Source organism: Corvus cornix, chromosome 5 (genome assembly GCF_000738735.6).
Source record: "Corvus cornix cornix isolate S_Up_H32 chromosome 5, ASM73873v5, whole genome shotgun sequence".
NCBI lineage: Eukaryota > Metazoa > Chordata > Aves > Passeriformes > Corvidae > Corvus > Corvus cornix.
This window is the reverse complement of record NC_046335.1, coordinates 52,312,002-52,332,087: the sequence shown is the minus strand read 5'-3', so window position 1 is coordinate 52,332,087 and position 20,086 is coordinate 52,312,002. Positions and strand designations below refer to the sequence as shown.

The 20,086-nt window shown below is 45.8% G+C and overlaps 3 protein-coding genes across 6 annotated transcripts in view; 2 read left to right on the top strand and 1 right to left on the bottom strand.

Moving 5' to 3' along the window:
* The first annotated feature begins 11 nt into the window (after positions 1-11).
* On the top strand, positions 12-13,703 carry C5H11orf16 (chromosome 5 C11orf16 homolog). The gene is given in 8 exon segments (XM_039552147.1): positions 12-2,810; positions 3,597-3,747; positions 4,613-4,752; positions 4,754-4,839; positions 5,594-6,256; positions 6,676-6,863; positions 8,529-8,726; positions 12,609-13,703. Coding segments are annotated over 8 exon segments (1,599 nt in total). The 5' UTR covers positions 12-2,643; the 3' UTR covers positions 12,615-13,703.
* On the bottom strand, positions 9,792-14,665 carry AKIP1 (A-kinase interacting protein 1). Its single transcript, XM_010408602.2, has 4 exons — positions 14,427-14,665; positions 11,339-11,449; positions 10,978-11,028; positions 9,792-10,245 (listed from the first exon to the last, which is right to left on the bottom strand). The coding sequence occupies exons 1-4, from the start codon at positions 14,451-14,453 to the stop codon at positions 10,102-10,104; spliced, it is 333 nt and encodes a 110-aa protein (XP_010406904.1). The 5' UTR covers positions 14,454-14,665; the 3' UTR covers positions 9,792-10,101.
* A 2,906-nt stretch (positions 14,666-17,571) lies between these two features.
* The window catches only part of DENND2B (DENN domain containing 2B), a 153,508-nt gene continuing 150,993 nt past the window's right edge, over positions 17,572-20,086 (top strand). For 2 of the 4 annotated variants that reach the window (XM_039553312.1, XM_039553315.1), the window contains exon 1: positions 17,572-17,830. The gene's annotated coding sequence lies outside the window, so the exon portion shown is untranslated. Of the gene's footprint in view, positions 17,831-18,147; positions 18,553-20,086 lie in introns of those variants that run through there. The other 2 variants (XM_039553313.1, XM_039553314.1) reach the window with 2 other exon arrangements.

Below are 20,086 nucleotides of genomic sequence, written 5' to 3'. Positions count from 1 at the left end.
AGTGTTTATTTTAAAATACCCTTTTAAAGGTTCCAAGGAGTGTTGTTGGATGCCAAAAGAAAGGATAGTTTAGTTTAAAAGGGTGAAAAATAGAGTACGGTAGGAGGTCTCTGAAGCAGAGTTACTGAACATAGGAAGAGCATGAAGTTTTGCAAGTGCTGTTCCATCATTTTCTTATTATTGAATATTTTAATCACATTGAAAACTTTTGACTTTGCATAATTTCTATTGAAAATTGGATTCTTCTATAGATGTCAGTGCCCTTAAAAATTACTAGGACTGGTTAAACAATACACAGTATAAAGAAGGCTGGCAAGGTTTTGGCCATGGGCATAAAAATAATCCTGCAATAGAAACTCTTTGGGACTTTGACTAATAGTCATTGAGGTCTGGAGTGGTCCTTCCCAACCTCCCAGTCTGTTCCTCTGTACTGCTGATGGTTTCAGTTAAGTGTTATAAAGTAGAACTGTGTGGAGGTGATGAAGAGAGTTTAGCTTGTAACTGGTAAAGCGTCCTTAACATTTACTCTGTGTAAGGGAATCATTGATACTGAATATTCTGCTGACAGTGTGAGAGCATGTAGGCTGGCTGTGCAGTAGAATGTACCAAAAAAATGCTTACAGACTTCCTAAGTGATGTATCCTTCTCCCTACCTGCAGTCATCCCTCGTGTTACATTGTTTTTATAGCAGTGCATTGAAACATGCCTAAGAAACCAATTAAGTATTCCAAGCCCCTCCTCCCCGCAAAAAACCACAAAAAACCAACCAGACAAAAAAATCAACCCACAAATGTCGACTCTTTGTCTTTCTCCTAAGGAGGAAATGAAAATTAGGGATCACAGCAGAGGTTAACACATAGATTTCTGCATTATGACATTTTTGATAGGCACTTTGTAAGAGAGGGGTAGAATTCATGAATCCTTCCCCCTTACTGTGAAAGGAGAAAGTTGTAAAGTGATTTGACCTTAGTTTGTCTCAGCTTCAACCTTTCTGTGCACATTTCAAACCAATTTATTTGTCACACCCTGTGGTGGTAAGCTTTTTTTAAAATTTTCCTTAATGTGAACTGTAACTTTGATGCTGTTTTTCACCCTGCAATCATAGGCAGAAGCCTGGAGGACACTGAGCTCTCTTAAAATGCCTTCCATGCCCCTGCAGTCCTGCAGTGCAGTGCATCCATGGGGAGTTGAAAATTGAGCAAATGTGTGGCAGTCAAATGGTCCTCTCTGCAGTCACTTTCTGCTGGGTTTTAACCAGTAAGGTCAGGATGTCCAGTCCTGGGAGTAACAACTGTGGCAACCTCCATAGCAACTGGGAAACACTGGCAGCAAAAGGCTTCCTGTGTCCAACAGGCAAAAGGGTGAGGTTTCTGCAGTCAGACTAAATCCAAATGGACCAGATGCAGTGTTACCACTAGCTGGTAAGTCTGAAATACTGCTGTGCCAAAGTACTCGGAGTTATCCAGAAAAAACAGCACAATTGCCTTTGTCAATGCACTGTTTTGTGTAGAAACCCTACTCTCAGCTGAATGGTGTTAAAATGTGCTTTAATGCAGAAGTGATAGTTTCCTTTCTTTGCAAAGTATTACTGATTCCATCTTGTTTTGGTTTATAACAGGAGTTTGTGCAGTCATGAAATAAGTGGATGTATTGTGCTGTTTTGCTGACTTAAAGATGGATTTTGCAGCAGTTAATCCACTCTTCTTGCTGGGTTTGCTGTGCTAGTTTTCTGAAATAACATAGAAATCTGGCAGTCTCCATAAAAAGGACGTGCAGATCATATTTCTTAGACGAGACAAAATATCATCTAAACATGAGTGCTTAAACTGCATTTTGTAAAATAAATTAAGCACTTAAATTTTATATGTTCTTGAATTTCCATGCAAATTTTATCCTAAGTGTGTCTAAGCAATGTTTTAAAAGAAAATATGAATGGAAGGTAGTCTACTACATCTTTTGAAATTACCAGAGATAGCATCACATCATTGATCTTACTGTGACAGCCTCTGAATAGTTATCACTTGTCACATCTGAGCATCTCATTCTTTCTCGTTGCAAGCCATAATCCTACCGTTAATAAAACGTGACAGGACAGCTGAAAGATCAAAATATTTCCTCTTAATACATCACTATAAATAACATGAAAATGTAATCTAACATCAAGTTCAAAACCTGTCATGTTTACTCAGCTTGTCAACTTCAGCTGTAATTTCTGTCTCAGCTTGTAAAACAGGGAAGGGTTTGGCTGGGTCTGCGTACAGGAAAGCTTTAAAGGAAGAGTGTAGGTATTGGAAAAGGGAGCTGGGTGTTACAGAGGGAAACAAATGTTGGAGGGAGGTAAAAGTTATTATTTTCCTGGGGATTTGCACAGTATTTGTAGTTTCCTTGGGTGTTTCTGCCCTTTTTCCAGGTTAGGATTTGGGTGAGTGAAGATAACTGAAGTCAGTGATGTGGGTTCATCTGGCCAAATGCCAGTCTGAATATTTTGAATTCAGTGTTTTTAAATAAAAATAAGCAATTAATCAAAAATACTGGGTTCTTGAGGTACACTGGACAGCACTTGCTTGTTAGAAATGTCAGCACATTGTCTCTTTTCATCCAACAGGTCACAACCGAGTCCTGCAGGTAGCAGCTTTTCCAAGAATGGCTCATTTGGACGGGTCCCTGCCCAGGGCTCAGAGATATTGCAGTGTGAGGCCAGCTCCGGACAAGTTCTCATGTTCCAGTGCCATATCTACAGTTAATCCCTGCTGCAGGAGCTCTTTTGTCGTGTACCCTGCCTGGATTGCTGAGCCCCTCACCCCCCAGAGGTAAAATCAAGTTCCTGTTTAAGTCTATGATTTGTTTTTTTCCATGGTATCTATTAGGATAAACCAGGCTGGTGTGTCAGACTAATAAATTAGCAGCTTAAGCATCATTCGAGCTTTCCCATCCCTGCACTGGCAGTTTTTTAGATGTATTAACTAAAGTCATTTGCTACCTTGGAGATTATGAAGAGCAAAGCCTGAGTAAGCCTCTTCTCAAAGAAACATTCCTTTAATATTATTGGGATAAATAAACACATCTTGCATTAACAGCCGTCTTCCATGAAATGTTTCTAAATGCTTTGTGACAGGCAATTATTTTCCCAGTTTTGAACTAGAACCTGTTATCAACCACAGCTTTGTTGTTTACTTCTCTGTTTTGCTGTTCCTGGAATGCTCCAGTGTAAACCATCAGCTCCAGCACTCTGGAGTGCACCTACTGGAGATGGATCCTTTCCCCTGATCTGAAGGGTTGCATTGTCTTGCCGTGTAAACAGCAAGAGGGCTGGTGCAGGTAATGCTGGCCTAGGATTCCAGCATGCCCCTGGCTCACTTCCTATAAACCCCAAAAGCAAAGGAATCTGAGTAAAAGCAGGCACTGATGTGTTTTTCGCAAAATCAAGGAATTATCCCAGCACAAGCAAGTTTTCTGTTTCTTCCCACACGATTTGGCCTGTGGGAGTGCTACAAAATGAGGTGGAGTGTTCCATTTCTTAAATCTTACAAGATTATTTTCTTCAAGACCTACAGAATCTATTTCTTTCAGGGCTGACCCATTTTCTTTTCTTCGAGGTGCCAATGGATTAGCCACTGCCTCCCCTCCCCAGGCCCAGCATGGAAGAGACTGGGGGGATCAGGGGGCCTAGACAGCAACGTGCCTGTGCTGGTGAGAGGGGAACAAGATGGATTTTATTACCGTGGTACAGTAAAAGAGGAGATGGAGGTGAGTGATGGTTGCTGTGTGGTAGCTGAGAGGATGTGTAACAGGGAGCAGTCCTCACACACTACCTGGTTCAGTGTAGCAGTTTTTGGTTCAGCTGATGAGATTAGAGATCACCAGGCCAGCAGGTGCCTGAGCAGCCCTGTGCTTGTGCTGGCACTGGGCACTGAGCCAGGCTCAGCCAGCCCGGGTGCTGCTGCCAGCAGCGTAGGGGCTGCTGTTTTGTGTAGACACAGACCCATCAACAGCACAGGAAAAAGGGTTTGTGTTTTATGTACACATGTCCAGCTTGAGTCAGCCACAGACCAATGGCTCTGGGTCTTTCCAGAAAGGTTAGTGAAAGCTTTAATTCATTGGTTTGTTAGCACTTCAAACTTAACACAAAAAAGAGCCTATTCTTTCTCAAGAACAGGGAAGTACCTCGTCTCATTGTTGATAGAAAGCCTCTTGACAGATAAAAATTCCCAACAATCCCCCCAAGAAGCAGAGCTGGTGTTGTATGTAATGGGGAAGGACTTGGACATGACTGAACAACAGGTCTGAATGTCTCCAGTGTCCCTTGTTCCTTGGCAAACACAGCAGGGTTTGTGAATACACTTGCCTATAGCTTTTTCTCTTGGGAAAGAAAATACAGGTCCTAGTGGGAGTGAATCTGAACATATGCTTCACTCATCCTGCTTTCTGGTGAGCCTCACGGAGCATTTTCTGTCTGTCTCAATGCTGAACTAACACCACACACTTTAGCTGCTGTTCAGGCTTGTTTTGGCCTAGTCATATAAGCACAGGATGGTCTCCTAGTGAAAGTTGCATTACCTGGCACATTATGGACTGTTTTTCAGTGGAATTGTTATTTTGTTCCTGGTAACAGAGTGAAAGAGACATGTTTCTGGTAGAGTTTGCCAAACCACTTGTGTCACATGGAAGGCATCCAGTGTGTGTGCAAAAAACAGCTAAGGATGACATCCTGGAATATGTGAATGGGATGAAGCACTCCTTACTCCCTGGAGACAGTGCTGGCACCCTGGGAGCCAGATAGGGCCAGGTACGGCCCAGGAACCGTCCTCACAGGCATTGAGACAAGGGATCCTTTACGAGGTGAGAAAAGTGGTGCCATCTTCCTCCTCTTGTTCCTCTGGAACACAAGTGAGGCTGTCAGGATAAACTCTAGTCACAGTGCTGCTGCCAGAGAAATAGCAGTGCACAGACTACAGCTTAGTGTTCCAAGCTTGCAGGAGCTGATGGGACTGCTGATGGATATCTGTGTGTAACCTCACCAGTCTGACCCTAAGGAAGTTGTGGCCCATAAAAATGTCATCATCTGTGTCCGTGGGTGTAGCTGGGACAAGGCTGTGTCTGCCATGTGCAGGACTGTGGCCTTTTCATGACAGATACAAGTGAGACAACTATCAGGAAGCATTCATCTGAGCTTAAGTGTTCACATTTGTACCAAATGGTACATCTGGGGGTGATTTTATCACCCAGACGTAGGAGATTTCAACAGCTCATTCATTTTTCCCATGTCTGACAGTCAAGCTCCACTGACTTACCAAAATACTATTCTCAGAGCAGTACTGCTAACTTTGGCAGCAACAACAAAAATTACTCTGTCATCGTTTTCTTGTTCATCTGATGACAAACTGGGAGGAAAGATGCTGCCAGGCCTGTTGTTTTAATGATGCTGCCCACTCCTCCTCTGTGACATTGTGGTGAGGGGTTAGAGAGGGGCAAGAGTTGATCCTGCCCTTTGACAGGAGTAGAGAAAGTACATAAAGCTGCAAAGGCTGATCTGTCTGTATGCACTGCCCAGGCAGGCCAGCTGCTTAAGGCTGCTTACTTTTTCTCTTCACAGCCTCAGAAGATGAAGAAATTACGGTCCATTTCTGGAATGACAAGAAAGTGAAACTCCCCCGTGGTGTGGCTCTGTGGATCCCTCCTAGCCTGTGGGAGAGGATTGTGGAGATGATCCACATGCCCTTCACCAGCAGGGTGAAGCTCAGACCAAGTCAGGACACCAACTCTTGTGTTTTTCCCTGCAGTCCTAAGCCAGCCCTGATTCCTGTTTGTGCTGTACGTAGCCTTGCCAAGCACTGCTTGCTCTGCTCTCCCTGCTGGCCAGATTTCCACCACCACTGTGATGGTGGTATCTGTTTATCAGCCTGTGTAAGGTGCATCTGCTGCTGCCATCCCTGTGCTGGTGCCTGGTGGCCTCTTCCCTCCAGGTCTCTGGTCTTTCCAGAAAAATCTGAAGAGGCAGAGTCCAGCAGTGAGCTCTCTCCAGGTCTTCTAGAACTGAAAGGCACAAAGCAAGGAGAAGCTGCAGCTGTGGCAACATCTTCCCCCTCTTCTGGCTCAGAGTGGGACCTGAAGCCATCCCCCATGAAGAGTACTGTGGGGGACAGTGCTGTTAACACAGGCTCCAGCTGTCTCGAAAAGCCCAGGCTAAAGGATTCTGCAAGACCTGAGGGGAAATACTGGAAAAGAAGCCACCACAAGTCCCATTCCAGTAATTCAGGTACCTTTTAACAACCCCACAGGAAGCAGCTGTCAGAGGTGGTCTGGGCAGGGCAGTCACTCTGCCTGCAGGTTATTGGTATTAGTACTGTAAATTTGCATATCAGACTCTGATACAATTCCTCTCCCTCCCCAATGTTTCTGCTGCCTCATCTGGCTCTTCCTTCGGCAACTCGTCCCATGGAAAACTACCAGAACAATTAATTTCATTTGGAAGTACAGATATTCCTCTCTGTTTCCTGTCATTTCCCTATGCCTTTTATGATGCTAACATCTTCATTAATCTGCATAGCTCGTCCATGCAGAATAATCAGAAAGAATTCCTTTCAGGCTTAAAGTGCATTTTTCTCTCTTCTGAAATGAATGTTTCTCCATTTCAGTTCTGGTTTCACTCTTAGATTCACTTTTACTCCTTCCTAGGACCTGGAAGTTGTAGCAGCACATGTACAAAGGGCCAGCTGGAATCCAAAGCCATCTCCACTGGGGACATATCCCGTGTGGCCCCAGCTAATCAGTGTGCAATATTTGAAACCATTGAACAAACTCCCAGAGGGCAACTCACAGTGAAAAAAATCCTAAGAGACCAAGATTTCAAGCCATCATCGAGGGTAAGGTAATTTGTATTAATATTGTAGTTATGTAAGCAGGAGGTTTGTTTGAATAGAAAAAATATTCTTGTTAATGGTCTGGAACCTGGCGAGAAAACCACATTGTTTGTAACTTAACTGCTTCCTAAGGCCATCCACCAGTTTTGTGATAGGTAGGAAAGTTCTCCAGTAATGAAACCAAAGCAAAAATCCCAAGCCCTTAGGAAGGGCTGAAGCTACTTGGTAAAATGGAAACAATTGTCAGTAGCCATGTGAGCATTCAGTAACGGAGATTTCAATTCAGAAAGCTGCCAAATGCCCATTGACATCTACCCAATGTTGAACCCATGGAAAGGTGCTGAGCTCTGCCAATCAAACTGTGATAGTCACAATCTCTGTCTCTCAGAGGTAAAAGCAGATTCTTTAGTAAACAGTCTTTGCTGAGTTTTTTCTCTTACTCCCCCACTAGAAGCCACAAGTTTAAACAGCAGATCCCTACCCTGAAGCTGGGGGATACAGAGTAAGCAAACTGTGTCACAACTAGGAACAACATCACTACCCTGTTCTTTAGGCCTGGTTTCCCTTGTGCTTTAGAAAATCTAGGAAGAAAAAATAATCAGAACATGAATGCTAAAAAAAGCAAGCACAGAAATGAGGAAGAAAAAAAATTACAGGAAGAAGGGGAAGATGAAAGAGAATGTCAGGATCAACAGAAACAGTGCTCAGCACAAGAGCATCAGGGGTACAGTTAATAAATTTTAGACATGAAATCAAATATTAGTTCTTCTGTACCTTCATCCTCTTGCTACTGTGAGCTGACTGCAAAGTAAAACTTCAAATGTTCTAAACTTGCATGTTTAGAGATGAATCCATGAATAACATGTCTTGGTGAACAGAGAATATACTGGAATACATCTTGTATTCTCACAATTATATGCATTCACTTTAGGCAGATGCCTACCAACTTATCAACTGCATGGTTCCTACTTTCTATTTCTAGTCGACTTTATTGTTTAAATAATCATAGTTACATAACTGCACACCTCTGTAATTGATTTCCTAGGAATTTTCAGGCCAGTATGGAGCTCCAGGCAGGCAAGCTCTATGTTAGCAGTGTCAAGGCTGTGCACTGAAGCGACATGAGTTGCCGTTTGGTAAAACTAATAAGAAAACAGAATTGTTTTGTTCCAGCCCCAAAGCGGCAGCATGAATCACAGTAGTGGATGCAATGTGGTAATGCAGGGTATAATGACATAATTTTGTTCCTGTAAAATAGCCCTTGGTGATTTTAAACCCAGAAGATGCATTGCTACTCTGAGATAGCTGAAGCAGTTTTATCATATGATACAGGCTGCATCAGAAGTGGCTTGCAGCAAACAAGTGGAGTTAGAAGACAGGCTTCCCAGAGGTGCTCTCTGGGGGGCTGATGTCCTCTCACTGCAGTCAACAAAATCCTCCTGACTTCCAAAGCAGAAAAGTTTTTAATCAAAGCCTAACAGCTTCTGAAAAGCCTTTGTTCTTACTGTCCAATTGTGTGTTTCAGCAGTAGAGTTTGTCCTAGCACAGAAAATAGAGCATTATTAAAGCTCTGTGAGGCAGAGGTACAGCCAGGAAAGCAGCAGTTAACAAAGACACTGATGCTTTTTTTAGACCAGACTCCTGAGGGATTTGTTTTCTGTCCTCCAGGAAGAAGGCTTTGCAGCATCAGAAAAACAAAGATATAAAGCAGCATCAGACGATAAATGTAAAGTGACTTGTGCTGGAGATGACAAACCTGATGTTATAGACCTTGTCAGAGCTCACTTGCAACAAAGCAGAGAGAGAAATGATCAACCAGGATTCAGTCCGTGTACAACTGATCAGGTTCAGGGGCCGAAATTTCAGGTAAATTGCTTCTACTATATCAGTGCTACATATATTAAGCAAATCAAGTTCTGATTTAGGTACTGTCTCAGTACAATATCTTTATGGATGACTATATAATTTTAATAAGTGAGGAACTCTATTTTCACTCACATCAAACTTGACCATCCTCATTCTTTATTCCAAGGTGCTACATTAAATTCCTAACTATTTGGACTTGACTTTACAATTCTGGAGAGATCAGATGGACTAGCATGAGCACTAAAAGCCTGAACAGATGCACATCAAGAGTCCAATAAACCTCCAATTTGTCCACGGTTCTCTGGAGTGAGCCATAGAAATTCAGCAAAGCAGTTTCTGTTTGTAGAAAGCCAGAGGGAATGGAGAAACAATACAAGCCGACAGCTGAAAGTATTTTTTTTCAGGATTAAAGCAGAAGCAAAACTTGCCAGAGGCTAAAGGACCTGCTACTGTAGATACAAACAACAAAATGATTAGCATTCAAGCCACTGATTTTTATATTCTGATGAAAATGATCTGAAACCTTAATATTATCAGCTACAAAAAGATGACAGATCTATATAGATCATATCACTAATTCTAGATGTGGAATCTGGCCCTTTGGGAAAGTTAAGCATCCAGGGAGTTTTGTTAGTAGGACTGCTCATGTTTAAAGCATATGAACTTGGTCATAAGCTGCAGTGTGCAGTTGCTCAGCAGTAAATAGGATAACTCAGGGTACCTCCACAGCCCACAGAAAAGGGGTTTAGCTTGGTCTGCAAAGCCTGCAAAGAGACAGGACTGGAATCAATAGTTCATGTGCCTATACTGAACACCTGACACATATTTAGCATGTTTCTGAGTTGAGGTTCTAGGCAGTGAATTTCATTTGCATTTTATTTCTTTCCCAGAATAGTAGAAGTACAGACAGGAGAGTGGCTTGTGAGCCAGCGGCTCTAAAATCAGTCCCAGCCTACAGAAGCTAATGCACATCCATATTCATACCACATGGATCATGCTCTCACTGGTCAACACGGCGACATGGGGGTTCTGTCTGAGGATAACACAAAAGAACCTGTCATCACAGAGGCTTGATCATGTATTTTATTCCACTGATTGTATCTTTAATTGTTTAGAGCAGAAGAATCTGGAATTACACAGTGACATAACTGGATTTAAAAGGCACACAATGTACAAACATTTATAAAAATCAGTGTACAAAGTGGGCTACATATAATTGCATTAAGTAGAAAACAAATATACAGGCCATGAAAATGGAGTCCCAAAGAGGAAGCTACTATTAAAGTGCTAACAAGAAAAAGATATTTATAGTTCATTACATGCATTAAAAAGAACCTCATATTTTATTCCTGCTACTGCCAGGAAACAACAAATATCACAGAACAAAAGTTAAATCAATACTTTGTCCTGCAATGACATCTACTATGTGGGTTTGTTCCACCATGTCCTCTGACATTGCTGTGACAGAATAGATGCCAGGAGAAACTTCAATGTAGAAGTCTTTGGAAGGTCTTCTGGGCTTTGAGGGAAAAAAAAAAAAAAAAAAAAAGAAAAGCTACATTACTAGTTAGTCATCTTAGATTTTCAAAAAAAAAAAATTTGTGTTTAGGTAAAAAAATACATTTCAGCTGTTATACAAATGTACTAAGATTTTTCTAAATATATAGAAGGCAGTGTAAACAAAACTGTAAAATGTTTCTGTCAGTACAAAAATTAGCAAGTGCCATACTCAAAGTATTTCAGCTAATGTTTCAATCAGTGGAAGTAATCACTGTGCTGTAATCTATGTCTCACAAAACTGGAAGTTACCAACCTAGGCAGTTTTGAACATAAACCTGGGAAGCATTCCCTATACCAACAGTGCTCCCACTAATTTATACTGTGGTACAGATTCCATGTTTCTTATCTTTTGTGGCTTAGAAGTTCCTGAAATTGATTTGCTGAGATGTTAGGCTTTGAAAAATAAAAACAGTTTTCTTCTCCTTGAGGAACAGGAGTCTTCAGAAAGCCTGTGGGAGGGCCAAGTGCAAGAATGCCACAATCTAGTTTCTAACTAATTGTGCAAGTCTCTGTATGCCCATTTGACTGCCTATACATATATTATGATTGTGAATGCACCACTGGTTAATATTCTGTGCCATCAAGGTCTCCACATCTGTCACAATTTTTTTGATTGTCACATTGATGCAAAATGATAAAAGAAATGCTATCAAATACCTCCACTTAAACCCAAAGTAGTCTATACACTTACACATTGTTGGCAAGTGTGAGCGTGGCTGGGTGCTCTGGAACCTTCAGTCCTCTGGAAAGAAAAAGATATTATTTTCTAATGATTCAGCACACAAGGCAAATCCAGCCGAAGTGTGTGGATGCTTTAGGTGTGTGAAATTTTCCCCTCCAAGAAAGGACCGATAGGACACTGACTGGTGCCACAAGAAGTTACTCTGCCTTCCCCCAACCCACCACAAAGCTTGGATCAGTCCAGGCATTTCTAAGTCTATAAGGTCAACCTACATACGTGAGTGTGAGTGTCACAGAGATCAGGTGGATAACAATTACCCCACAGCAAGGGAAGGAATAGCCTTTCACCAAAACCAAAAGTACCTACTTACCTCTTCTCCTGTGGAATCCATCTTTCTTTCTACTTTCTTGCCATGATATTTGCAGAAGTGTTTGATTTCATGTTCTTTGCACTTGTGGACTGATGTAGAACCATAGTACTTCTGGATATCAACAGAAAATATGATGTGGGAGGCATCAAAGCATACTTGCAGCTACTGCAGATTTGCAATTGAAAAGGGAACTACACAGATACTGATGGTGTGTATTAATTGGCTGGTTTGTTCTCTGTGAGGGTGAAAACAATGCCTGTATCTTCAAAGGACACCTGCCTTCTGGTACAAGACTCTATCAGACAGACCTGATTTTAGATGCCTATTTCCTGACACAATATGTAGGGGCAGGGACTCGGACACCTCAGAACTGAATTCATGAAAATGTCAGAAGGAATACTCTGTAAATACCTGCCTGATCAGGCTGGTCAAGAAAAGCCCTCAAGGAAGAAGGCATAATTTATGGGTCCTTAAGAGGACATACGTGCAAGCCAGGTGCTCTGCAACCCAGTCAGTGAAGACTGGTTCTGCAGGGCATATGCTGCAGCAGTGCTCTAAAAGCAGAACATGTTAATACTGAAAAATGAGTCAGTAAAGAAGCTGAAGTGTCCTCAAGGCTGGAACCATTTGCATAGCAGTTTTGAGAAGCGCATTTAAGCCCACAGCAGCCCTCTTCTGGCTCTACTGCAGACTTACTGGCATCTTCCCCACTGCAAATGAAACTCTTGAGTACAGTTCTGCTGCCATCTGTTGTCACCACAGAGCTCCTCCCAAGGTTGCCTTTTTGATCATAGGGACCAAAAAGTGCCCAAATACCTCTTATTTCACTTATGTTTTTCTTGTCCCTGACTGTCAATACTAAATGTAACAAAAATAAGGCAAAGAGCAATTATTATTTCCAAATCTACTGCTGTGCTTTATTCCTTGAGCTTATGCACAAATCAACAGATCTGGTTGCTTGTATTGCAGTTTCTGCAGAGCTACAAAATACATCAAATGCTCTCACCTGGTGCATAATGCTTCACAGAGCATCTCTTTTACATGGTGGCACAAGGCAAAAAAATGAAATCCAACTTTTGGTGAGAACTGGGTAAATTTGGGTCCCTTAGTAACCCCAAACATCTCATCTTAAACGACAATTTTAATTGTTTGGATTCAAGTGCCTAAATGGTTATGTTCAGCTGTAGATTTTTATTTGCACTTTGTAAACTTTATCCGTGAACTTATGGATCTGACAATTCTCCCCTTTTATGACTCTTTTTCTCTACAGAAATGACTGAAGCAGTACTGTCTTGGCTGGTGCATAAATGTGGAAGTCAACCACTGCTTGTTCCAACTCTAATACTCTTAACAGGGCACAAGATAGACCCACAGAATAATTTAGTTTGGAAAACACCCTTAGGATCATGGAGTCCAACTGTAAACTTAGCACTGCCAAGTCCCTGATAAGGATGAGTCTCTCTCTACACTTTGTTTCACCTTGTCTAAAACTCTGTTCTGCCCCAGATGTTTTAGGATTAACTGGTTGCTGTGTATGTAGTGCTTTGAAATGATAAAGGAGTTGCTTAAGAGCTAATCACTTGGTGTGTTTAAGCACTCTTTTCTCTAATTTAATTGCAGACTAAGGCTCTGTATTAGCCCTGCAGGCAGTGAGCTCCCTGCTGTGTATCATAACAGACCCCAAAGGGCACAAACTGCTATGGAATTCTCAGAGCCTTCAGTGCAGTAGCTGGGCTGCAGGGCTGTGAGAGGCAGCTCCCAGTCTGTCCACCCAGCAGAGCAGTGACACCTGCCAGCCAGAGCCAGCATGAGAACAGTGGAGCTGTGCATCCGTGCCTCTCAATTTCTACTCATCGCAAACAAAGAACTGAGCCCGCACTCCTAATCCAGTAGCAACACCCCAAATCTAGTTTGACCTGGTTTTGTCTGGGATAGAGCTAGTTTTCCTCCTAGTGGTTGGCACAGTGCTGTGTTTTGGATTTAGTACACAGTGTCGATAACAAACTGATGTTTTGGTTGTTGTTGAGTAGTGCTCAGTCAAGGACTTTTCTCATGCTCTGCCAGTGGGGGGGTGCACAAAAAGTTGGGAAGGAGCAGGGCTGTGACAGCTGACCCAAACTATCCAGAAGGAAATTCCATACCATAGAATATCCTGTATATAAACCAGGAGAGTTGTCCCAGGGGCTGACTTCCCTTCAGGGACTTGCTGGGCACTGGTCAGTGAGTGGTGAGCAACTGTATTGTGCATCACTTGTTCTTCTGGGGTTTATTTCTCTCTCCCCCTTTCATTACAATTATTACTGTTGTTATCATTAGTGTTATCATATTTTGCTTTGTTTCAGTTATTAAACTGTTCTTATCTCAACCCACGAGTTTTATTTTCTCCAGATTCTCCTCCCCATCCCACCAGGGGAGGTGGGCAAGGAGGGAGTGAGCGGTATGGCACTTAGTTGCTGGCTGGGGTTAAATCACAACAGCAATACTGGGGGGGGAGAGGGTAACTCTAAATTCAAAACAAACACAAAGGACACAAAGCATCTCTTCATTCGAGATTCAAACTCTCCCTTATTTCCACCAGCCAGAAGAGGCTATCAGCCAGCATGAGTGGCTCCTGTTCCCCTCATGACAACAAAGGGTTACTATGTCATAAGGCCATTGCCCAGCAGAGATACTTCGGAGCACTGGAAACATTCCATACCTTGTGACACAATGTAATTTGTGATGTCACTGACATTTCTGTCTCTCTAACTATACTGCCTTTCCACCAAGAAATGGAGAAACCTTCTGCTAAAATCTGTACCGGGTTACCGGTACTGTCTATAGAAAATGCTGATCGTGGTGTTTATCAGCCAAGGTGGTACCAGCTCAGCTGGTCAGGACAACACCGGTGAAATGTACCCTGCCACATGATGCTGAATGCCCCAAATTTCTTCATCTCGCCCGGCATCACCGGCTCACTGGCTGAACCTTTGCCATACAATGAGCAAACCCGAAGTCTAACTTTTGCAGTAAAAATAGCGCCAAGAGGCCTCTGGCAAGGCACATCGTGAACATTCCCCTTTGGACGGGTCTGGGGGTGACCCCTCACCTCGCATTCCTTTGAGACTCCCCTCATCACCTTCACAAGCGAAGCGAACGCTGCACTGAGGCGTTCCCGGTCTTCGTCCTGCAACGAGAGACATTCCTGGTCACTCAGCGTGCTGCTCGTCGCTTAGAGGGTGGCGGCGGCGTGCGCGGGAGGGCCCGCGGCCCGTGTGGAGATGTATCTGGCTCTATCCATCCCCATCCCGATCCGTATCTCCGCGTGCCCGTGGCCGTGTGCGCGGCACTGACCAGGGCCGCTCCCGCCGCGCGCCGCCGCGAGCGCTCCAGCACGTCGCGCGCCGGCCCCGCCGAGCGCCCCCCGCACGCCATCGCCGTCCCGCCGCCGCACTGCGCATGCGCCGCCCCGCCCCGCCCCCGCCTGGGGGCGCTCCGCCCTTCCCGCCCCCGCCCTCACCCCGCCCCGGGGCACCGGGGCAGCCGCTGCCGGGATGCGGCCCCACGGAGGGCTGGGACCGGTCTTTGTTTTTCCCTTACGCCCGCGCCCTGCCCTAGGTAATGCAGGAGAGGCTGGCTTTCCTTGAAAGGGTCAGTGAGGTGCCCGGGTGCTGCCCCCCGGCTGTCCCCGCCGTGCGACAACGGGCAAGAGCCAAGAGAAGCTGGAGGTGCCCGGCCCCGCCGTGCCCCGTGGTCTCTGGCGGAAAGCGGTGCTCCCCGCGTGGTTTTTTCTTTTAAACTTTCGCGGTACGAGATAACAGTGACAGTAGGTGGCGATGGCTGGCCGAGTGACGGGCGTGTGGGTCAGAGGGCAGAGCTGCACACTCGCGGCACCCGGTCCGCAAAGGAAAGCCCGTTCGCCCGGCTCGGGGAGGGAACCCGCGCAGAGCCTGGGCCCACTGCGAGCAGGATGTGCCAAACACGGCGGCTCGCTCCCTGGTAGCCGGGTCTGTCCCAGGAGGGCAGTGCCAGGCTGCAGTCACCGCTCGGAGTTACCAGAGCGGCTTGGGAAGTGGCTGTGGCTGTCTGTCAGTAGAGCCACTTCGAGCCTTCGCTAACCTCGTGTGCACCGAGGTGACGCTAGGAAGGGCAAAATAAGCACAGAATCTTTCTTTACGTGCAGTATGGCCAAGGTTAACATGGAGGCCCTGATCCTTCAAGTCCTTCATTTTTGTTGAGAGCTTTGTTAGTTGTAATCTCTTTGGCAAACAAGAAAAATAATCCTCTCCTAGTTTACATTTTGTTGTCATCTTCCTGTTGTTTAACCAGAGCAGCAGCCAGCCCCCGTAATAAACATACCCTTCACAGGCTGCTTGTTCATTAAAACATTGAAAGCCCCCATTCAGTGTTCAAATCCAGCTTAACTTTAAGTTTGGTCTCCTGTACTCAAAAGAAAATTTAGGCAAGCTGCTGGAGTGCTTGAGGTCTGGGGAACTGAAAGCAACATAAAAGGGGGAGAAAAATAATATTTGATAAAAGCAACGTTAGTGTGTTTGATGTGGTGGAGAAACAGCCAGAGCAGACTGCTTCCTGCTTAATTGGAAGTTGAACATCTTTGCATCATGCCTTGTTAGCAATGGTCTCCTGGAGAGGTGAGTGGGTTTGCTATGTTGCTGCTCTTGTGAAATATACTTGGAAAGGCCCTCCTATGTCGTTTTCATAACAAGGAGAGAAAACTGTGTTCATTTTTTATTCTTGCCAGGTACTTGTAGCAGTAGCTTGTTGTTCAGGAGGTAAATTATTCCTGTTGTGTTGAAATTTAAACTCCCACCATTTTTTGATGTTTGGTGACACAGTACTCCTTTTGCAGCTGAGTAAATACATCTGTCCCAAGAAGGCTGACAGCTGAAATAGCTTTTGCTTTGAAACACACATTCACATCAGAATCCAGATGAGAGTTACCCTTATTTCCTGTACATTCATTCTTTTGAAATATAATGGAGGTTTGTGAAATGCTGGGCATTTCCACCAGATTCCTTGTTGTGTGGGATGATGGATCAGAATATCTGAGGACAATGTATTTCATTTTTCTGATGAGGTGGCAAAAGCCAAGAATAGTTTATCCTGAGCACTTGATTCTGGGTTCAGAGAAGTATCCCTGTTGTAGGAAAGATCATGAGCATTTACCTAATGCTGAATACCATTTTGCTTCCATTTCAGTCACAGGAAAGAAAGTCAGCAAGTGCTTAAAATTCCCAGAAATGTGAAGTGCTGGAATTTGTATTTCAAGCTGCAGAACACACATGTTGCTCTTTATTTTTCTTCTGTACCTAGTATAATTTGGTTAATCTATTGTGAAGTGACTTGTTTTATAAATGCCTACATAATACTTCAAGATCTAGGAGCAGTCTTTGTATTGCTATATTCATGGTCCTGCTAACAGTTAGCATACTGCCTCTTCTGTATTATTTTATATCAAATGTTTTGGGTGGGTTTCTCATCTGCCAAACCATCAGAAGTCGTGGACACATGTGCCAGGGAGGTGGCCCACACGGTGCTGTTGGTGGCCTGCGCGGAAAATAAGCCATGCAGGGACTTTCTTCACCTCTGGTACGCACGATGCCCTGGGGGGCCCTGGCTGGGCCGTGCCAGCGAGCGGGACACCTCAGAGCATTCCGCATTGCTGCCAGGAGGCGCTTCCAGGAGGCTGGATCTGAACCAAGGTACCCGGCATGAAGTTCAGAGGCACGCCGCTGCCTCCCTCGTTCTCCACAGGTGCTGTTTTAGTGGGAGCTACCCCATGGAGCTCGGGAAAGGCCCGGGAGCTCCCTGGTTCGTAGCTCCCTAGTGGGAGCCATCTGCCCCGCGCCTGGCGCAGGAAGCGCGCTTCCCGCACTCCTCCTTCCTTCCGCTCTGCCCCGCAAGCGGCTCCGCGCCCAGAGGAGCCCAGGGCTCGTCGTGTTTTAAATAAAAACCAAGCGGTATCGCCCCTCCGGGGTAGAGCGAGGAGGAAGGCTGTCAGCTGGGGAGCTCAGTCCTCCCCTCCTCCTCCTCCTGTGCCCATCATATCTCCCCGCCGACCGGCCGGCCCTGCCTGGCTGCTCCCCTCCCTCCCGCCTGTCCGGGACTTGGGTTTGGGGCTGGGGGGGGCGGCGCCCACCCGTCCGCGGGACCGGGACCGGGACCGGGGCCGGGGCCGAGCGCTGCCGGCGGGAGCGGTGGCTCGGCAGCCCGGGGCTGCAGCCCGGGGCGGACTGCGCTGCGCTGGGGGAGCAGGTTTCTTTGTTGGCTGCCGGGTGACTGGTTCCCATTAATCTCCCGCACTGGCCGTGGCCGTCTCCACTTCCTGCCTTTGCATACTTCTCTCTCCCTCGATCTCAGTCCCTTCCCACCCCCTTCCCTCCCCCCTTTCTTTCCCTCTTCCCAGCTTCTCCAAAAAACCTACAATCGCCCGGGCTGCGGGACGGGGGCTGCAGGCGGCCGGCGGAGGGAGCGCATCCCCTGCGCACCTCGGTAAGGGCCGGGGAGCCGCGCTGCCGGGCGGTGGTCGCCTCTGGGGACCAGGGCAGGGGAGCGGGACTGGGGGGAGAAATTATCGGTCGTGCTCCGAGTGGCCATCCCTGCGCGGCGAGAGCCTCCCGCGAGCGGGGCGGGCCGGGGATGCGCGGCGGCGGCGGGGGCTCGCCGGGCGCTGCGGGTCCTCGGACCGCGGAGCCCCGCGGCAGCGGAGCCGCCGGAGGCCGTGCCGGTGCGGGCTGGCCCCGCGATCGTTGCGGGAACCCTGCCCTGCCCGGGGGAGCGCAGATGGGCGGAGGATCCTTGCGCACGGGCGGAGCGGGGACTCGGCGCTCCCGCGCTGGTGCCGCCGCCGTGCCTCGCGGGACGCTGCTTTTTACGTGGGTGGCGAGGGCAGAGGCACCGCAGAGGGACAGAGCCCGCGGGACCACTTCGGCCGGAACGGGGTAACTCCAACCCGACTGGGGAGCCAGCGCGCCGAGCGTGGGGCTCTCAGCTGGGGGAGACGGGGAGCTGCGGCACTTCTCTTCCTTTCCAATGCCCGCTCGCATCGTCGGTCCAGCCGGCTGCGGTGTTTGCGTGCGTGTTGAGAAGAGTAGAGGAGCCACCTGGACTCCGGCGGAAGACTTCGGGATCCCAGGACAGATTTGGCTGAAGAGCTAAGGGAGTTCTGCAGCAGTTCACTTGGTGGGAAAATCAGATGTCCTGCTCTTGGCTTGGTACCAAACGTTTGCATTACTAAGGTCACTGCAATCAAAGAGTAGCGGTTACATACGAGAGAGCTTTCTTGTGTTTACTCCAGTTTTATCAGTCCAATGTACTCTGAATTTAGTAGTTAAGTTGAATGAAGCTGGGTGCATAGTATTACTGTATGGAGTATGCCAGTAGTAGTGTTTTCTACACCCTGCACTGACTTGGAGAATAGGTTTTCTTTCATTTCTATGCTGGCTAGTTAGACTTTAACTTCAGACATATATTAAATAATCCAATAAAAATATCTAGACTGCTCAAAACCTGTGGAAGACGAAGGATGAAAGTGTTAGTTGTAGACTGGTTTTTGATGATAGGATGGGTTGAAGGGAGGTTGATTTGCCTTTAAGACTTAAGAATGTTTTGTTTATACATGATTAATTTATAGTCGGTGGATTAAAATATTCCATATAGTGGAAGAGTAAGTTAACAGGGCAAAGGTAAGAGTATCATGCATTTAAGGTGACATTTGAGGAAATAATTTACATTTTAGGAGCACCAAAATTTAAGTTTCATTGGGGTGATCAGGTTATGCAGGTGAACTAGTGGAGATATGTTACCAAGTTGACATGTAAGAGTAAGATTTATGAGTTTGATCATTCATTTCCCTCTTGCTTTAAGTTTAGTTATTTAAAGTAAAACTGCAACACATTTAAAGCAATGGTGATGACTTTATCAAGTCAGCACGAGTTATAGTAAAGCACCTTTTAAAGTTAGCTACAGTCTCTCCATGTTAACGAGACAGACGTGGAACTGATATTTGCTTCTGGGGTGGAACCAGTATCCTCAGAGAGTATGGAGTGAGGAAAGAGGCTTTTGGGCAGAGGTGGTAGGGATGGTGGTGCTGGGCCTCACTGGGGCATGGAGTCTGTCCTGCTCCTAAAAGTATGTAGCATGTATTTTCCTCTTGTGAGCAGAAATAAGAGACACCTGCCTGGCTTGGCTTTCTGCTGCTTCCTTCAGGGTGCTAAACTCCCCCAGCCAGCTTGTGCAGCATAGTCACTGCCCTTCCTGGCTCAGGGGAGGGGGAGAGGTGCCTTCTGTCCTCTCCTACCCCTGCAGCATGATTGTGCTGTGGCTGCCAGAATGTGCTCCAAGAAGCTCAGGATCAAGCATTGCTCTTTCCCTTTAGCAAGTGACTTAAGATACATTGTAGCTCTTTAAGGAGTGTGTGACCCCTTATTATTGGTGACCCTGTAAACCATTGTGTAATCTGTTGACTGTAACATACCATGCCAATTTATTCTTGGTTGGGAATTCTTGCCAAGGACTTGATGGAATAGCATGATTTTATCCACTTTATTGTTTTCATTGTGTTTCATAAACATCTAAGACCCTCTGGGAAGAATCACTGGGGCGGCTGGGCCTCCTTTTTCTAATTGCTGGTTAAATAAATGTTGCCAGTTAAAAAAAAAATTGAAGTGGTATGCAGGATCTCAGAATGCCTGGAACTGCTAAACACTCATGTTTAGGAAGCAGGACTATTTTTAGTGTAGGGGCATT

Excerpts from the sequence above, each read along its gene's own strand:
- AKIP1 (XM_010408602.2), bottom strand. The coding sequence starts at position 14,453 with ATGAGGGGAGTCTCAAAGGAATGCGAG. Across the intron at positions 11,029-11,338 it reads TGGATTCCACAGGAGAAGAG|AGGACTGAAGGTTCCAGAGC; the intron begins GTAAGTAGGTAC and ends TTTTCTTTCCAG. Across the intron at positions 10,246-10,977 it reads CTCACACTTGCCAACAATGT|CCCAGAAGACCTTCCAAAGA; the intron begins GTAAGTGTATAG and ends TTTCCCTCAAAG.